Here is a 17,218-nt window from a genome sequence, read left to right on the forward strand (position 1 = left end):
AATTGCTGCAAGTTCCAGACCAGCACTGGGCAGCACAGTGAGTCAGAGGAAGGAAAGGCATGGACTCTTATACCAAGCAGTCTCACATGCCAGGACTGACAGTGAGGTGGCCCAGAAGGCATCTCAACAAAAGTCGAATGGGCTTCAGACCTGCAAAGCAGGCCAGGGCGTAAGCAGCATGGGCACACTGCAGTCTTGGGGTGGCGTCTGCTCCTCTGTAGCACAGAGGCGGCCCTGGCAGGGCCTCAGATACCCAGGGTGGTCACAGTAGGGGCAGCAGATAGTGGGAACATTCTTGCTGCAATTGCTGCACGGGATAGCAGTGTCCCTGAGGGTGTGGGCAGGAGGGGGGGGATGGACCAGAAGCAGTCAGGTGAGGGGACCCTCATGTAGAGTCACACATGCAGGAAAAGGCATTCCATTTCAGGAGCCTCCAAAACAGCTTCCCCTGCCCGGTGCCCATCTGCAGGAAGTAAAAGCCGATGTAGTGGTGCACACCTGAATTCCCAGCACTTGGAAGCCCAAGGCAGTTGGGTGTGTTTCAGGGCAGCTAGAGTTTCCGAGAAAGAGCTTGTGCCAAAAACAAACAAACAAGGGCTGGGCATACAGCTTAGTGGTGAGTGCTTGCCTAGGATGTGCAAAGGCCCTGGGCTGAACCTCAGTGTCACAAAACAAGGAAGAAAAGAAACCTAAGGATGTTCGATTCTCCATTCTGGAAGGGACAGTGATGTCAATGTCTGCCTTGAAGTTTTCACTGAACTATGTTCTTTCAATCTTAACTATCTCTCGTTGCCATGCTCCCAAGCATTAGATCCACAAGTTGTGGGTGTTCCACGCAGAGCCAATGGCCACAGAGGACCAAGCACAGGCCTCCAATATGCAGTGCAGTGCATTTCACGGGGTACAGGTACCCATTCTGCCCTGCTGCTCATGAGAGCCAGGCAGGCACCTGGAGGAAGAGAGCCTGAACTCTGTAAATGCTCTGCTGGGGTGAGCATGTTCCATTCCTAGAACAGATAAAGATTGAGAGTCGGGTTTGGTTGTGCACACCTTTAATCCCAGCACTCGGGAGGCAGAGGTAGGAGGATTGCCGTGAGTTCGAGGTCACCCTGAGAATACATAGTGAATTCTAGGTTAGCCTGGGCTAGAGTGAGACCTTACCTCAAAAAAGGTAAAAAAGGGAGAAGAAAGAGAAGGAGAGAAGGATAGGAAGGAAGGGGAGGAGGAGGAAGAGAAAGAAAGTGAAAAGGAAGAGGTGCAGAAGTAGAGCTAGAGGGAGGTGGAGGAGAGGAGAGGAGGAGGCGAATGAAGAGAAGGAGGAAGGTGGGGAGAAGGAAAAGGTGGAGGGAGAAGAAGAGAGAGTGGAGGAAGAGGGGGAAGTAAAAGGGGGAGGGAGAATAGGAGAAGGGAGAAGAGGGGAAGATCGTCTAACAGGAGACCCCACTTTGAACAGAATCCTTTTTTTTTTTTTTTTTGAGGCAGGGTCTCATTCTAGCCCAGGCTGACCTAGAGCTCATGATGATCCTCCTGCCTCAGTCTCCCAAGCGTGGGGACTACAGAGCAGTGTAGTACCACCATGCCCAGCTTTTGGAACTCAAACTTTTCTTCTGCCTGTCATCAGGTCCAGCTGTACAGAAGACACTGAGGGGCCAGGGTGGAGGTGGCTTATTTGAGTCTGCCGCATGGCTGCCTTGTAGGGACCGTGAAACGAATGGTTACCTGCGGGGATGCTGGTACAGTGTGGGCGGCCGCTGCAGGCCGTAGAGCCACGGATGCGGGGGAATCCGATCCACTGTCCGAATTCTGCATGCTCAGGTCTAAAGAGAGCGGAGAGAGCAGGTGGGTGAGGCTGCTGGAGTGCCAGGCAGCCAGTCAGGCACAGGCAGGCGTGGCGGTCCCTGGGGACCTCACAACCCAGCTGGCAAAGTGAGGAACTGACACATTGATCACTGGCCACTGGATGCAAGAGGTCGGGGAGCTGGACGCGGCTCAGTGGGTAAAGGGGCTTGCCATGCAAGCAGGGATCTTGAGTTCGGATCCCCACACACACACTGAAAGCCGGGGTGTGCTTGTGATCCCAGCACAAATTCAGCTAAAAGTCTTTTTTTAAATGTAAAATGAAATTGATAACAGACAAAAGGAATGTTCCCATGGAGATGAGAAAGAAAAACCCCGGATGTCCCATCTCCCACCCGGCCCCAGGTGTCTGTTGTCACCAGGGTTGGGGAGGATGGACCTTATCTGGCTGCTGGCTTCTGTTGCCTTCGAGCTTTCCTAGATTACCACTAGATGGCGCCAGAGTCACACAGTGATGGGCTGCACATTTAAGTAACACATTAGGGGACACCCCTAGGTTTAAGGTGACTCACTCCTGCCATCCCAGCACTCTGGGGGTGGAGGCAGGAGGACCAGAAATTCATCTTGTCAGTCTTGGACACAGCGAGTTCAAGGACAGCCTGGGCTACTTGGAACTCTGTCCCAAAAGAATGAATGAAAAATATTTTGGCCCATGTCCCTTGTGGACATATAAGCAAAAATCACTAATAAAAGATTAACAGGGCTGGAGAGATGGCTTAGCAGTTAAGGTACTTGCTTGTGAAGCCTGAGGACCCAGGTTCAATCCCCCAGACCCTACATAAGCTAGATATACAAGGTGATGCATGCATCTGGAATTCGTTTGCAGTGGCTGGAGGCTCTGGAGCCCACTCTCTCTCTCTCTTGAATGAATAGCATTTTTAAAAGATTAATAAATCAAATCCAGCATCTTAAATCAACAGAAGCCATGTTTAATGTCTTCCAATGAAGCCTCAGCTCTTTCCTTCCTGAGGGCTTTTTTTGGGAGGGGGTAGGTGGGTGGGTGGGGGAGCAAAGATGTCAGGGAAATGGAACAGAGAAAGCGAAGCCCTTTCCACAGACGTACTGACTGGGCAGGTTACACCCACAGGGAACAAACAACCCCACTCTCACCACACACAGGCATGACTGAGTCAGATCACAGCCACAGTTCAGTGTGTAAAGCACTTGTCACAAAAGCTCAAAGACCGGCATTCAATCCCCAGCACGCATGTAAAGCCGCTGTGGTAGCATATACTTGTGACCCTAGTGCAGGGGAGGTGGAGACAGGAGGATCCCTGGGTCTTGCTGGCCAGCCAGCTTAGCCTAACTGGAGAGCTCCTGGCCAATGAGACCCTGTCTTAAAAAAAAAAAAAAGACTAATTGAGGAAGAAACCTCTTCCATGAGTGTCCACAAACATGCATGTACAACATACACACATGTCCTCCTCCATAAGCAAAATCATAAGACTTCTAAGAGAAATACAATTAGGGAAAGTTTTCTTAGATGGATGCAGAAAGCACGAAATATAAAAACTTGATCAATAATAAGTCAGCAAATTAGGGAACTTTGAACTGGGCATGGTGGTGCACACCTTCAATCCCAGCACTCACAAGGCAGAGTTAGGCAGATTGCTGTGAGTTCAAGGCCAGTCTGGGACTACAGACTGAGTTCCAGGTCAGCTTGGGCTATAGCAAGACCCTACCTCAAACAAACAAACAAACAAATAAAAATAAAATAGAAATTTAGAATCTTGGGGCTGGAGAGATGTCTCCGTGGTTAAGGTGCTGCCTGCAAGGCCAAATAACTCAGGTTTGTTTCCCCAGTGTCCACATAAAGCCTGACGCACAAAGTGGCGCGTATGTCTGGAGTTTGAATGCAGGGGCTAGAGGCCCTGGTACACCCATTCTCTTTCTCTCTACTTGCAAATAAATAAATAAAAAGCATACCTTTTAAAAAGGGTCAGGTAAGTGCTGGGCTGCCAGATGTGCACACCACACCTGTTTATGTTGCGCTGGTTATGGACCTCGGGGCTTTGTGCATGTGAGGTGAGCACTAGCTGCCAAACCCAGCTTTGACCCTATGTATATAAATTGGAATTAATGATCACAAAAGTGTGGAAGGATGGAGAGTGGGGGTGCAGAATGGCCCAGTGGTTACATGGGGTTCGGTGTCTAGCAGGCTTTATTGTTGCTTATCTGGGCATAAGCTGGCTCCCAGTGTCCCCTGGGGAAGTGTGTCATCACCGGTGGGTCCATGCTGTGCTATATACACGCCCCACCTGTTGGTCCTGTCGCAGGGCCCTGGCCTGGGTCATCAAAACAACTGCCTTGTGTGACAGTCCTTCCCTCAGCTATAGCCAAAAACACAGGAACGTAGACGGCCTGAGAGAAGTGAAGTGTTTCTTTAAGTGAAAAGATAGCAGCTTTCTTTGTGTGGGGACACGTGAAGGCTAGGGCTTGATGTGCGGCAGGGTCATCTTCCTCAATTATTCTCTACCTTGCTCTCTGAGCCAGGGTCTCCCTAAGCCACAGCTCACAGATGCAGCTAGACCAGCTGCTCAGCAAGCCCCAGGGATCCTCCTGTCTCCAGGTCCCCAGTGCTGGGGTTACAGGTGAATACCGCCATGCCTGGCACTTTTACAAGGGTTCTGATGATTTGAACTCAGGTCCTCATACCTGTGTGGCAAGAACTGAGCGTGTCCCTGGCACAAGAAAACTCTTGACTTAGGGGCTGGAGGGATGGCTTCGCAGTTAAGGTGTTTGCCTGCAAAGCCAAAGAACCCAGGTTGGATTCCCCAGGACCTACATTAGCCAGATGCACAAGGGAGCTCATGCATCTGGAGTTTGTTTGCAATGGCTGGAGGACCTGGCATGCCCATTCTCTCTCTCTCTCTCTCCCCTCCTCTTTCTCTGTCAAATAAATAAATTACTTTAAAAAAACTCTTAGAAAAAAATTAAGATAGGCATGGTGGTGCAAGCCTTTAATCCCAGAATTCAGGAGGCAGAGGCAGGAGGGTCACTGTGATTTCAAGACCAGCCTGGGACTACAGAGTGAATTCCAGGTCAGCCTGGGCTAGAGTGAGACCCAACCTTGAAGCCCAACCCTCCAAAAAAAAGAAGAAAAAATGAGAAGAAATTCATACACTTAGGTTGCTAAGACCCACAATAGGATTTTCATCACTTACTACGGCTACATCGTAACTGCCCCATGGATGTGGGAACGGTGTATGGATAGGCGGGGACGCTACAGATGGATAGGGACACTGTCAGGTTGGGACTCGGTACTCCCTGTGGTCTCAGGCTCCCAGTGGGGGTGGTGGGCTCCACCCGTGAGGGTTGTGGGAACAGTGGGCTGAGAAGTCATGCTTCTGTCCTGAACATGAACCTGTACCCTTACCTTTGTCTCTTCTCCCCCTCCTCCCCCCACCCTCATGACCCAGGGTGTCTCTGCTCATCTCTCTGCCTGCATACCTTCAGGTGGGGTTCTGGGAGCCCGAGAACAGCCAGGAAGGAGCACAGGGGCCCACCCTGTCACTGTGCCTTGTGTGGGGCCTGGCTCAGGGCTGCAGGCCCTGGGTTCCTGGGTGGCTCAGCACCGCACCTGGGGTGCTGTTCCTATGTCTAGCACCATTGGTTTAGCTATGATCCAAGGGGAGGGGGCACAGAATGATCCTCCGGGGTCCTTCTGACCTTGAATGTGACTGGGTGCCAGTGAAGGAATTAACAGTGTTTGACCTTTTGGGGTGTCTGTGGCCATCTCCCCAAATGTCTGCGAGAGGCAGAGGAGAGTGGCAGGCTGTGGCTAGGCTGGATGGAGGCCATGCTGAAGGAAGCACTGTGTGTTTACAGGAAAACTCCCGGTCACCTAGTAACGGGTCACGTCAGGAAAGGAAGGGCAGCGAGGCGGCCAGCCATTTCTGGGCCCTGTTCCTGGCTCACAGCTGAGTCATGGCTACCTTAAGCAATCTTTTCTTCTTGCCCTCCTCCACTCATGGGGCTGTCACACAGGTTTGGGGATATCTACTCCATGGTCACCACTGAGGTCATGAGGGTGTAGCCAATGCAGCAGCTCCATGTCCTTCTCTCTGGTTGGCTGCTAACAGTCTAGGGGAGACTCAGGCCTCAGTTTCCCCATTGGCTCTGACTTGGTGGCACTAGAAGTGCTAGGGCCTGAGAAGGCAATTTATGGCCCCTCTGAGTAAGAGGGGACAGGCTGGGACTCTCAGCTGCTGTTCAGAGCTTTAACTTGGGTCTGGAGAGATGGCTTAGTGGTTAAGGCATCTGCCTGCAAAGCCAAAAGACCTGGATTTGATTCCCCAGTATCCATGTAAACCAGATGAACAAGGTGGCACATGCCTCTGGAGTTTACAGCAGCTAGAGGCCCTGGCATGCCCATTCTTTCTCTCTCTCCAGTTCCTTCTCTCAAATAGATAAATAAAAATAAAATATTTTTTAAAAAGCTCTGACTCCTGCATTGCTGGTAACATTCATGATGTCATTTGGTGCCCCATAAAGTTATGTGTGTGTGTCCTTCTCTGGGCTCCCTGGGATCTGAGGTCTCAGGAGCAAGTGTTGCAAGTCTGAGTGACCCTGTGGCAGTCAGGTGGGCCTGCCCAGCCCAAGGCACGAGGAAAGTGTTTGCATTTGAGGTGGTGCCCCAGGTCCCTTCTTAACAAAATCAGGCCTCCTCCCTTCCCAACAGCAGAATTCTTTTCTAAATGGCGTGTCACTTCCAGGACACCCACTTGTGTTCCTATGACCCCAGAGCTTGCTTTCCTAGTGGACACAGGGTGGGTTGTTCTCTGTAGGGTGTCCTGGGTCACGGAGGGTGTGGGCAGTGCCTGCAGCTGCCAACCATTCCGGGCCAGGAGCTCTCCTACTATGGTCACACGTGGCCCCAGATATTACCAGTGTCCCTTGGGGCAGAATGCCCCCTATGGAAACCCATTGTTCTAGATGGATGCATGGCCCAAATCAAATAACCTCACAGCCAGGCTGACAGGCAGGAAGACAGACAGGAGGACCCCAATGACAGAAATTACCATAGTGAGGCCAAATCATGGGATGACCTCTGAGGTTCTAGTGGTAAATGTCTTTCCCCAGGGACTTCACTAGAACATCAGGGTCCTACTTACACCCCTCAGCCCCTTTCAGTTTTGTCTTTTTTTTTTTTTTTCCTTTTGAGACAGTGTCTCATGTAGCCCAGGCTGGTCTCAAACTATGTAGCAAAGAAGCGCCTTGACTCTCCTGATCCACCTGCCTCCACTTCCTGAGTGCTAGGATGACAGGTGTGTAGCAGCACCCTTATGTTTTGAGGTGCTGGGGATGGAACCCAGGGTCTCCAGATGCTAGGTGAGCCCTCTACCTCCTGAGCCCAGCCCCTGGCTTCGAACTTTGGCACCTTCCTGCTCCAGCCTCCTGTGTGCTGTGGTGACAGGCCTGGACTCTGTCCTACACTGAACTAAGGGACGGCTCCTTGCCCCTGCCACAGTCTGGCCTCAGTTGCTATTGAGAAAGTAATGAATTGGGGTCAGTCTCACTTGAAAAGCCACCCAGCCTTCGCTTGGCCAACACTCTCGTGGCAGGTGAGAGGGTTCTGTCACTCATTAGGAAGCATTTTAACATCACATGACTCAGTTTCCAGGAAATTCAAGTTTGCCCTAGGTTGGGTGCTCTGACATCATCATGTTGGGGTGAGTGGAAAACTGGGGGTGGAGTCAAAGGCTATCCTCAGAGGGTGGGCAGAAGTGTCGCACAGACACACACGCACATGACATTCAAGCTCACATGTACACATACACAATACGCCGAAATACGTGAGAGGCAAACACAAACATGGCACACACACAGCACAAATACACTCATATGGTATATGCACACCACACAGCATGTACACACCCACATACACTCCACTTGCCAACCCACTCCTAAGACTTGGGTCATTTTTGTCACAGCAGACGTTCTGGTACATGCTCAGTGGCTCCCGAGCACACAGGCGGGAGGGCGCGGGTTCTGTCACCACACACCAGAGCAAGCCCCAGCCCCAGCTTCATCCCCAGTCCCTCTGGAATGGCCACCTTCTCCCACCTTTCCATGCCCCTCCAACGCTCCCCTGTGGACCATCTAGGACAACTTTCATGCCACCAGGGAGGATGAAGCATGAAGACAGAGTCCAGCAAGTCTAAAACATTTACAATAAACAAGGCTATGGCACTTGCTTGCAAAACCTGCTGGTCTGGGTTCGATTCCCCAGCACCCATGTAATGCCAGACACACAGAGTGGTGCATATATCTGTAGTTCTTCTGAAGAGGCAAGGGCCCCTGGTGTGCCCATTTTCTCTTTTCATTCTCAAATAAGAATAACTGTTTTTGTTTTTTTAAATAATTTTTTTGTTTTGTTTTATTTATTTGAGAGTGACAGAGAGAGAGAGAGAGGCAGAAAGTAAGAGAAAGAATGGGCGCACCAGGGCCTCCAGCCACTGCAAACAAACTCCAGATGCGTGTGCCCCCTTGTGTATCTGGCTAACATGGGTCCTGGGGAATCAAGCCTCAAACTGGGGTCCTTAGGTTTCACAGGCAAGCGCTTAGCCGCTAAGCCATCTCTCCAGCCTGTGTTTTTGTTTTTGAGGTAGGGTCTTGTGAAATCTGACCTGGAATTCATTCAATAATCCCAAGCTGGCCTGAAACTCAAAGCGAACTGCCTACCTCTGCCTCTTGAGTGCTAGAATTAAAGGCATGTACTACCATGCCTATCAATAAGAACGATTTTTATTTTTTATTTTTTTTGAGGCAAGGTGTTACTCTAGCCCAGGCTGACCTGGAATTCACTATGTAATCTCAAGGTGGCCTCGAACCCACAGTGATCCTCCTACCTCTGCCTCCTGAATGCTGGGCTTAAAGCTGTGTGCCACCACGCCTTATAAAAAATATATATATTTTTTGTTTTTTGAGGTAGGGTCTCATTCTAGCTCAGGCTGACCTGAAATTCACTACAGAGTCTCAGGGTGGCCTCAAATTCACAGCAATCCTCCTACCTCTGCCTCCCAAGTGCTGGGGTTAAAGGCATGTGCCACCTCACCCAGCTAATAAAACCTTTTTTTTTTAAAACATTTTTAAAAAAAATTTTTATTTTTTTAAATTTTTATTAGCATTTTCCATGATTATAAAAAATTATCCCATGGTAATTCCCTCCCCCACCCACACTTTCTCCTTTGAAATTCCATTCTCCAACATATTACCTCCCCATCACAATCATTGTACTTACATACATACAATATCAACCTATTAAGTACCCTCCTCCCTTCCTTTCTCTTCCCTTTGTCTCCTTTTTAACTTACTGGCCTCTGCTACTAAGTTTTTTCATTCTCATGCAGAAGCCCAGTCATCTGTAGATAAAAACCTTTTTTAAAATTTTTAAAAGGGAGGGAAGGAGGGAGAGAGAGGAGAGAGAGATATGGGGGAGGGGAGAATGGGCACTCCAGGGCCTCCAGTCACTGCAAATGAACTCCAGCCATGTGAGCCACCTTGTGCATCTGGCTTATGTGGGTCCTGGGGAGTTGAACCTGGGTCCTTTGGCTTTGTAGGCAAGTGCCTTAACCACTAAGCCATACCTTCAGCCCAAAAAACATTTTTAAAAAATATTTTTATTTATTTGCAAGGAGAGACACAGAGACAGAGGAGGGGGAGGAAGAAGAGAAGGAGGAAGGAGAGAATGGGCACAACAGGGCTTCTAGCTGCTACAAACAAATTCCATATGATGCACCACTTTGTCTACCCAGCTTTACGTTGGTACTGAGGAATCAAACCTGAGTCACCAAGGTCATTAGGCTTTGCAGGCAAGTGCCTTAACTGCTAAGCTCTCTCACCAGCTCAAGAACATTTTTTAGAAAGTTTTTGGGCGCCCTCTAGAAGGCTCTAGAAGATGACTGAGCCACCAACCAAACTGCCATGTCCCCCTGCAGGGCGCTGTGCTTGTTGTGCAGTTGTCCAGGACAATGTCTGGGGCCACTGTGACTGTCCTTCATCTCTGTCAAGAGGTGGTGTCTGTGTCAGGAGATTCTTGTCCCATGGCACCTGCACTGCTTCTGATTTGGGACCCTCAGCGGGGTGAACTCACATGACTGCCCACCAGACCTCTCTGCTTGGTACCCCCACAAATCCTGAAGGGGACTTCCTCCCCCAGCCTCACCACTGTCCCTAAGCCCCAGGCTGCTGGAGTCTTCGCCACCTCCCAGGGCCTCCCAGAACTGGTGAGGAGGCAGCCTTGCTGTGTCCCTTGCTGTCTTCCCTGCTGTAATTTTAGGACATTGACCTCCTGCTCAGAGCCCCTGCCCAGCCTCGGTTTCCTATGTCTTGATACTTCCCTGGATTGAGAAGCCCTGCCCACTAACCAGCCACGAGTACCAAGAGCTCGCGCAATCCACACCAAAGGAGCAGCTCTAGTCCCAAAGGGTCACCCTCGTAGCCAACTCAGTCTGAATCCCTGGCTCGGTGGCACATGCCTGCCATCATCCCAGCACTCATGGGAGTGAGCCGAGAGAAACGGGAGTTCCAGGTCAGCCTGGGGTGACATAGTGAGGACCTATCTCATAAAACAAACAAACAAACAAACAAGCTCACTGGAGCCCTTGGAAAGGAAGAGAGAGAGCAACTCGGGTCACAGCCACCCTGAGCACGGAAGTGTCCAGCTGCCAACCCCGCCTGTGCCCAGGACCAAAGGTGGAAGATGCAGCAGAACCTGCCTGGAACAGGTGCTCAGCTCCTGTCTTGGTCACTCCTCGGACAGAGAGAAGCCCATGTTCTCAAGGACCTTGGGGGTTTCCATTTTCTCTACCACGTGGAGCCCATTTCCAGGCCAAGACTTTCTCCTCTCTTCCCACAGTCTGGGAGAATGTGGAGGAACGACAGAGCCTGAGTACTTTACTTTTGAGGGTTACAGTACAGGGCGTGGTGGGATGCACCTACCATTCCAGCACAGGAGTTCCACACTATCTTGTGCTACACAATGACTTTCAGGCCAACTTGGGGAGACACATAAGAGTAAAACAATCAAACAAAACACCCCCCAAAATTAAAAACCAAGCTAGGTGTGGTAGCTCATGCCTGTTATTCCAGCACTGGAGAGGGTGAGGCAGGAGGCTTGCTGCAAGGTTGAGGCCAGCCTGAGCTACAGGGGGAGATTCTGCCCTAGTAAAACAAGCAGAGGACTGGAGAGATGGCTCAGAGGTTAAGGTGCTTGCCTGCAAAGCCTAACAACCAGAGTTCGATTTCCCAGTATCCATGTAAAGCCTGATGCACAAAGTGCAGTAAGCATCTAGAGTCCATTTGCAGTGGCTGGAGACCCTGGTGCACCCATTCGCTATCTTTCTTCTATCTCTTTGCTTACAAATAAATACATAAATAAAATATTAAAAAAATAAACAACAACAAACAAACAGAGCCAGGCATGATGGTGCACACCTTGAATCCCAGCACTAAGCAGGTGGAGGTAAGAGGATCACTGTGAGTTTGAGGACAGCCTGAGACTACATAGTGAATTCCAGGTCAGCCTGGGCTAGAACAAGACCCTACCTCAAAAACCAAAAAGCTGGGGAGGACTGAAACCAGGCATGGTAGCACACTCCTTTAATCCCAGCACTCAGGAAGTACAGGTAGGAGGATTGCTGTGAGTTCAAAGCCACCCTGAGACTTCAAAGTGAATTCCAAGTCAGCCTCAGTTAGAGGAAGACCCTTGAAAAAAAAAAAAAAAAAAGGTGGAGAGATGGCTTTGCACTTAAGACACTTACCTGCAAAACCTAAGGACCCAGATTCGATTCCCCAGTACCCATGTAAGCTTAGCATTTAAGGTACTTACCTGCAAAGCCTAAGGACCCAGGTTTGTACCCACGTAAGCCAGGTTCAAAAGGGGGTGCATGTATCTGGAATTTTTTTGCAGTGGCTGGAAGCCCTGGCATGCCCATTTTCTCTCTTTGTTTGCCTCTCTCAAGTAAATAAATAAATAAAAAATATTTTTTTAAAAAAGACATGAAAAACACAAACCAAAGTAAAAGGAAGTTTCTAAAATTTGGCTTATGTTATAGGAACTGAATTGAGATTGAGCAGAGCTGGGGAGATGTCACAGTGGTTGAAGGCACTTGCTTGCAGAAGTGCAGACCCAAGTTCAATACCCCAGCACCCACATAAAACCAGATGCACAGAGTGGTACATGCGCCTAGAGTTCATTCACACCAGCAAGAGGCCCTGGTATGCCCATATTCTCTCTCTTTCTTTCTGTTCTTGAATAAGTAAATGAAAATGTAAAACATGAGAATGATAACAGTAACTCCTTGGATACCCACATCTTGGCTTCAATATCAGGGTTCCCCAACAGTGCTATGGACTTTGGAGCTGGGCCACCCTTGGTTCTGGGGGCATTCTGAGCACGCGGTGTGCAGCACTGTTGGCCTCCTGATGCCAAAAGCACTCTTCCCCAGCCACAACATCTGCAGTCATCGTCTGGGGAGCAGAAACAGCCCATAGGCAACCACAGGTTTTGGCCCTTCTAGACTTGCCTGGCACCACACTGACTGTGTGTGGAGCTTTTTGGCCAACCAGACCCTGCAGAGTAAAGATGGGCCTGTTGTGTCTGTGATCCTGGGGCTGGCCACCCTAGCACATGGCCTGGTAAATGAGGGGACAGATTGCCCACTGCCACCTGCCCTGGCCCCTTGGGCCTCCACCTTTGGCTGACAATGGGACCCTGGCCTAAGCCCAGAAGCAGTGGGCTGCTGGCAGGTCAAGCTTGTGTGTGATGCCTCCTGCTCACCCTGCTTCTCTGTCCCTCTTGCTGGGCTCATCTTCCTTCCCTTTTGCACACTCTGCCCTGCACAGAGGACCCACAGTGGCTGCTGACAGGGAAGGGCAGTGGAGTATGACGAGGACCTCATGTCTTCCTCCTGCCTTCTGCATCTGTGCTGAGGGGAGGAGGAACCACAAGTGACAGATGACAGGCTTCCAAAGCATCTTCTGGATTCTGTGACTAGACACAGGACCTACCTGTGACAGGGGTGAAACCAGCCCCTTACAGCCACCTCTGAACACAGGACCATGCCTGCCCATGACAGGGGTCTCATTAGGTCTATGTGGTCCTCCCAGCATCCTACAGCCATCTCTGATCCATGACTGGGGAAAATGGATGCCTGACATTCTGTCCCAGCTAGCCACACCTGAGGCAGCTTCCTGAATCTCACTCACTTCTCACAGGAGCCTGCCTCTGTCACGCTGCTCTGGATGGCTTAGTGGTTAAGGTGCTTGCCTGCAAAGCCTAAGGACCCATGTTTGACTCTACAGATCCCACATAAGCCAGATGCACAACGGTGAGGCAAGTGCAAGACTGCACATGCCCACTAGGTGGCACAAGTGTCTGCCGTTCAATTGCAGTGGCTGAGGCCCTCTCTCCTTCTTTCTAAAAATAAAAATGATAAAAGATGGAGGAACAGGACTATAGTCTCCAACTGAAACTGCAGAGCTGGAGGGGCCAATTAAACCCACAACCAGCTGTGGTGGCAACTCAACTTTGGTCCAGCACTTGGGAGACTAAGGCAGGAGTGCTGTGAGTTTGAGGACAGCCTGGGCTACAGAGTGAGTTCTAGATCAGCCTGGGCTACAGTGAGATCCTGCCTCAAAAAACAAAACAAAAAATCACTCCAAATCATATAGGCCAGGAGCTGAGGAGACAGCTGCATGGGCAATGTGGTTGTCCACAGTGTGAGGACCCAAATTCAGCTCTGTAGGGCCCAGCAATATGCTGGGTGAGCTTGGTGGAGCATGCCTGCAATCCCAGCTCTCCCAAGGTGGACACAGGAAGACCCAGGGCAAGCTGGCTACCTTGTCTAGCAGCATCAGGAGTTCTAGGCTTAAGTGAGGGACCCAGCCTCAGTAAACTAAATGGACAGTGGTTGAGAGAGTCACCTGCCATCAGTCTCTGGCCTCCACACACGTGCACACTTACACCCACATACATGCACATCCCCCCACAACCTACACACACACCTGCTGTCAGCTGACAGGGGACAAGCCAGCATTTCCCTGAGTTCTACAAAATTCTAGAAAATCAATTTAAAAAGAAAAGACTTTGAAACAGGGACTCATGTACCCCTGGCTGGTCTTGAACTCATTAGGTATCCCAGGCTGGCCTCAAACTCACAATCACTTTGCCTCTGTCTCCCCAGGGCTAGGATGATGGGCATGTGTTACCACAACCGTTTTTTTTTTTTTTTGTCATACCTTTGATTCTTTTTATCTATGCATGTGTGTACATATGTATCTATCTTGCACAGAGAGAAAGGCAGATATGGAGAGAGAGAAAGAGAGAGAAGAGGTGCACCAGGGCCTCTAGCTACCGCAAACGAACTCCAGACAATGTGCCCCCTTGTGCATCTGGCCTGCCTCTGATTTTTGTTTATTTTTAATTTTTAAAAAATTTTGTTTATTTTTATTTTAAAGTGACAGACAGAGAAGAGAGAGAGAGAATGGGTCCCCAGGGTCTCTAGGCACTGCAAACAAACTCCAAATATGTGTGGCACCTTGTGTTTCTGACTTGCATAGGTAGTAGGGAATCAAGCCTTGAACCGGGGTCCTTAGGCTTCACAGGCAAGTGCTTAACCACTAAGCCATCTCTCCAGCCACTACCTCTCATTCTTAATTACCATATGTGATCAGGCTGACAGCTGACAAGCCTGCCTTCTACTTTTTAATCACACAAGCTGGCTGTCATCTGTCTGTTACACACACAGTGACATTCCACAGTAAGATCGAGCTCAAAAGAAAGTTGGGAGATTTGCTAGACTCCTTCAAGACAGTCCCAAGACATGAGCCATGGAAATTTTCCAGAGAAACACAGCCACAAGTGAGTCCCCTTTGAGACTTGCTTCAGCTGTCTTGGCGACAAGACTGCGGAAGGATCAAGTCCCCAGCAGACCTGCCTGCTAACAGCTCTCAATTTATTGCCCTGGCCATGGGGACTGAGGGTGAGCAGTGTGTCACAGCCTGCATGAAGCCCGGAGGCGTGTTTACCTAAGCAACCAGCCTGGTAAACAGTTGCCCTCTGTGGCTGCCTGGACAGGGGTGGGTAGGTGATCTGGTCCAAGTCCAATCTGTGGCTTCAAGTGGCCCCAGGATGGGCACCTGTCAGTGGGAATGCGTGTCCCCAGTGAGCATCCCAGCCACACAGGAACTGATGGGTTTGTTTGGAAGGTTTTTGTTTGAGGTAGAGTCTCATTCTAGCTCAGACTGACCTGGAACTCACTCTGGAGCCCAGACTGGCCCCTGCCTCACTGCTGTCCTCCTACCACAGCCACCTGAGTGCTGGGATTAAAAGTGTGAGCCATGGTGTCTGGCTTAGAGTTCTGCATTTGGATTTGGGAACCAGCCAACCCTGGGTGTGAATGTCTCCTCACGGGAGAGAGCACAGGAGGTTCCGCTCGGCTCTCCCAATTCTTGTGGAAAGACTGCGGGGTCATCTGGAAGGTCTAGTGGTGGGCTGCCAATCACGACCTTGTAAACACAAGAAATTGGACAAACAACAAGAAATGCCACTGCAGGCTAAAATATGTCTTGAGCAGGGGTAGTTTAGGACAGACACCAGTTGATTTTAGCAGTGTACCCTCAATTGTACAGAGATGTCCTAGCCAAGGAGAAAGCTTTCTTCCAAGCAGATGCCCCTCCCTGTAGCCTTCTGTCTACCTATCTGGCAAATTAAACCTAATACCATTTAATCAGAAAAATATATGCAGATGTGGGTGAAAACCCAGAGTCCGCAGTCCTGGCTCTGTGTGCCCAGCCCTCATTGTTTGCTAAGTAACAAGAGTTGCCAGGGGCGACGCAGTCCACTCCCGTTTCCAAGCGCCCGTTGCCCGGCAACCTGGAGAATACTTCTCAAACCAAACAATGTCATCCCCAGAGCAACCAGGGCTAATCTCACAGGAGCCAGATCTAAAAAAAAAAAAAAAAAAAAAAAACTCCTAAATATGTAATCTATTATTTTCTGAAACCTGGAGAGAAAGACAAATAATTTCTTCTCTATAGTAACGCAGGGAAAAACAGTTTACCATACTTATTCTGAGACATATGAAGGACCAAGGCTGGCAGCCTCACTAGCAGGGCATCCTGGGAAGGACAGCCACCCTTCCTGGGCTTGAGAGGAGGAGGGGATGTGTTTACAATCAAACCAGCAAAAATCAAAAGGATCAGGGATTAAGCTATTTGAAAAACAAAAACAAAAAGTAACACCAATCACTAAAAGACTTCACAAAGCACAGGAGAAGCCACACCACCCCTCCTGGGGTCAGGCCTGGGGCCTCTGTGTGTGTGGGGGGAGGAGGGAGTGGTAATGCTTATCACCGTGCCTCAGTCCTATTCAGAGAGGAAGCTGGGCTACATCAGATGCCCTGAGATGGGGGACCATGAGGCAAAGGGTGACAGGGAGGTCATTCACTCTAAACCAATCAAACAGAATCAAACAAGCACATATCAAATCTGGTGCAGCTGGGTTTGGGTATGGGGTGTGTGTGGGTTGTTTCTGTGTTCCAAAAGGACCATGGTACCATGTGCTATGGACTTGTTTTTGGTGGGCACAGCGAGGAGTCTGAAGCCATTGTGACTGAGCGCACAGCGGGTGGCCCTGGTCTCCTGGGTCAATACTCCAGAAGGTGAAACTGCACAGATCCAGACATGCCCATGAGTCCCTGTGAGCTCCCAGATCAGGCTGGGCCTTGAGAAATGGGTCATTACAGGCTTCCTTCTCCGGCTATCATTCTGTTGATGCTTCTAGAGCACACAGGAGGGAAGCACACTTATGGGCTGCTCACCCGTGGTAAGGTGGTCACTTGGATGGCAGCGACTGTCTCACCGGAGCTCTGTATCCAAAGAGAAGCCAAAGAGGAGCTGGGAGGCCCCCACACTCCATTCCCTAGGGGATGATTAATGTGCTCCCCAGGACCTGGTGGAGGGGGAGCAAAGGCCCTGGGGCAGAACTGGGAGTGACTTAAGGGAACAGGAAGGGCCTGCACACATCTTCACATGGACTCTGTCTTTTGTCAAGGGTGACATGGAAGTGACTAGGGGGTCTGACCCAGGAATAGGAAGAAAGGTGGAAACTGAGAGAGCAACTCAGAGGGTGGGCTGGTAGCAATGTGGACAGTATGATCAGACACTGGCTGGGCATGGGCAATGGGGTGCATTGGTTTCAGGTGTGGGGTGATAGAAAGAGAGAATGGGGAAACTTTTTCTTTTGAGGTGAGGTCTCACTCTAGCCCAGGCTGACCTGGAACTCACAGGGATCCTCTTACATTGCTGGGACTAAAGGCGTGCACCACCACACGTGGCTCAAGTAGCAGTTAAATGG

At 50.1% G+C, this 17,218-nt stretch overlaps 1 protein-coding gene across 2 annotated transcripts in view; it reads right to left on the reverse strand.

Moving 5' to 3' along the window:
* Positions 1–17,218, reverse strand: part of Rfx2 (regulatory factor X2) — an 88,354-nt gene that overhangs the window by 39,048 nt on the left and 32,088 nt on the right. For both annotated transcript variants that reach the window (XM_004654999.2, XM_004654997.2), the window contains exon 2: positions 1,720–1,817. In XM_004654999.2, the coding sequence (XP_004655056.1) occupies positions 1,720–1,809 (90 nt within the window). In that variant the 5' untranslated portion in view covers positions 1,810–1,817. The remainder of the gene's footprint in view (positions 1–1,719; positions 1,818–17,218) is intronic.

Source organism: Jaculus jaculus, chromosome 15 (genome assembly GCF_020740685.1).
Source record: "Jaculus jaculus isolate mJacJac1 chromosome 15, mJacJac1.mat.Y.cur, whole genome shotgun sequence".
In the NCBI taxonomy this organism is placed as follows: Eukaryota; Metazoa; Chordata; class Mammalia; order Rodentia; family Dipodidae; genus Jaculus; species Jaculus jaculus.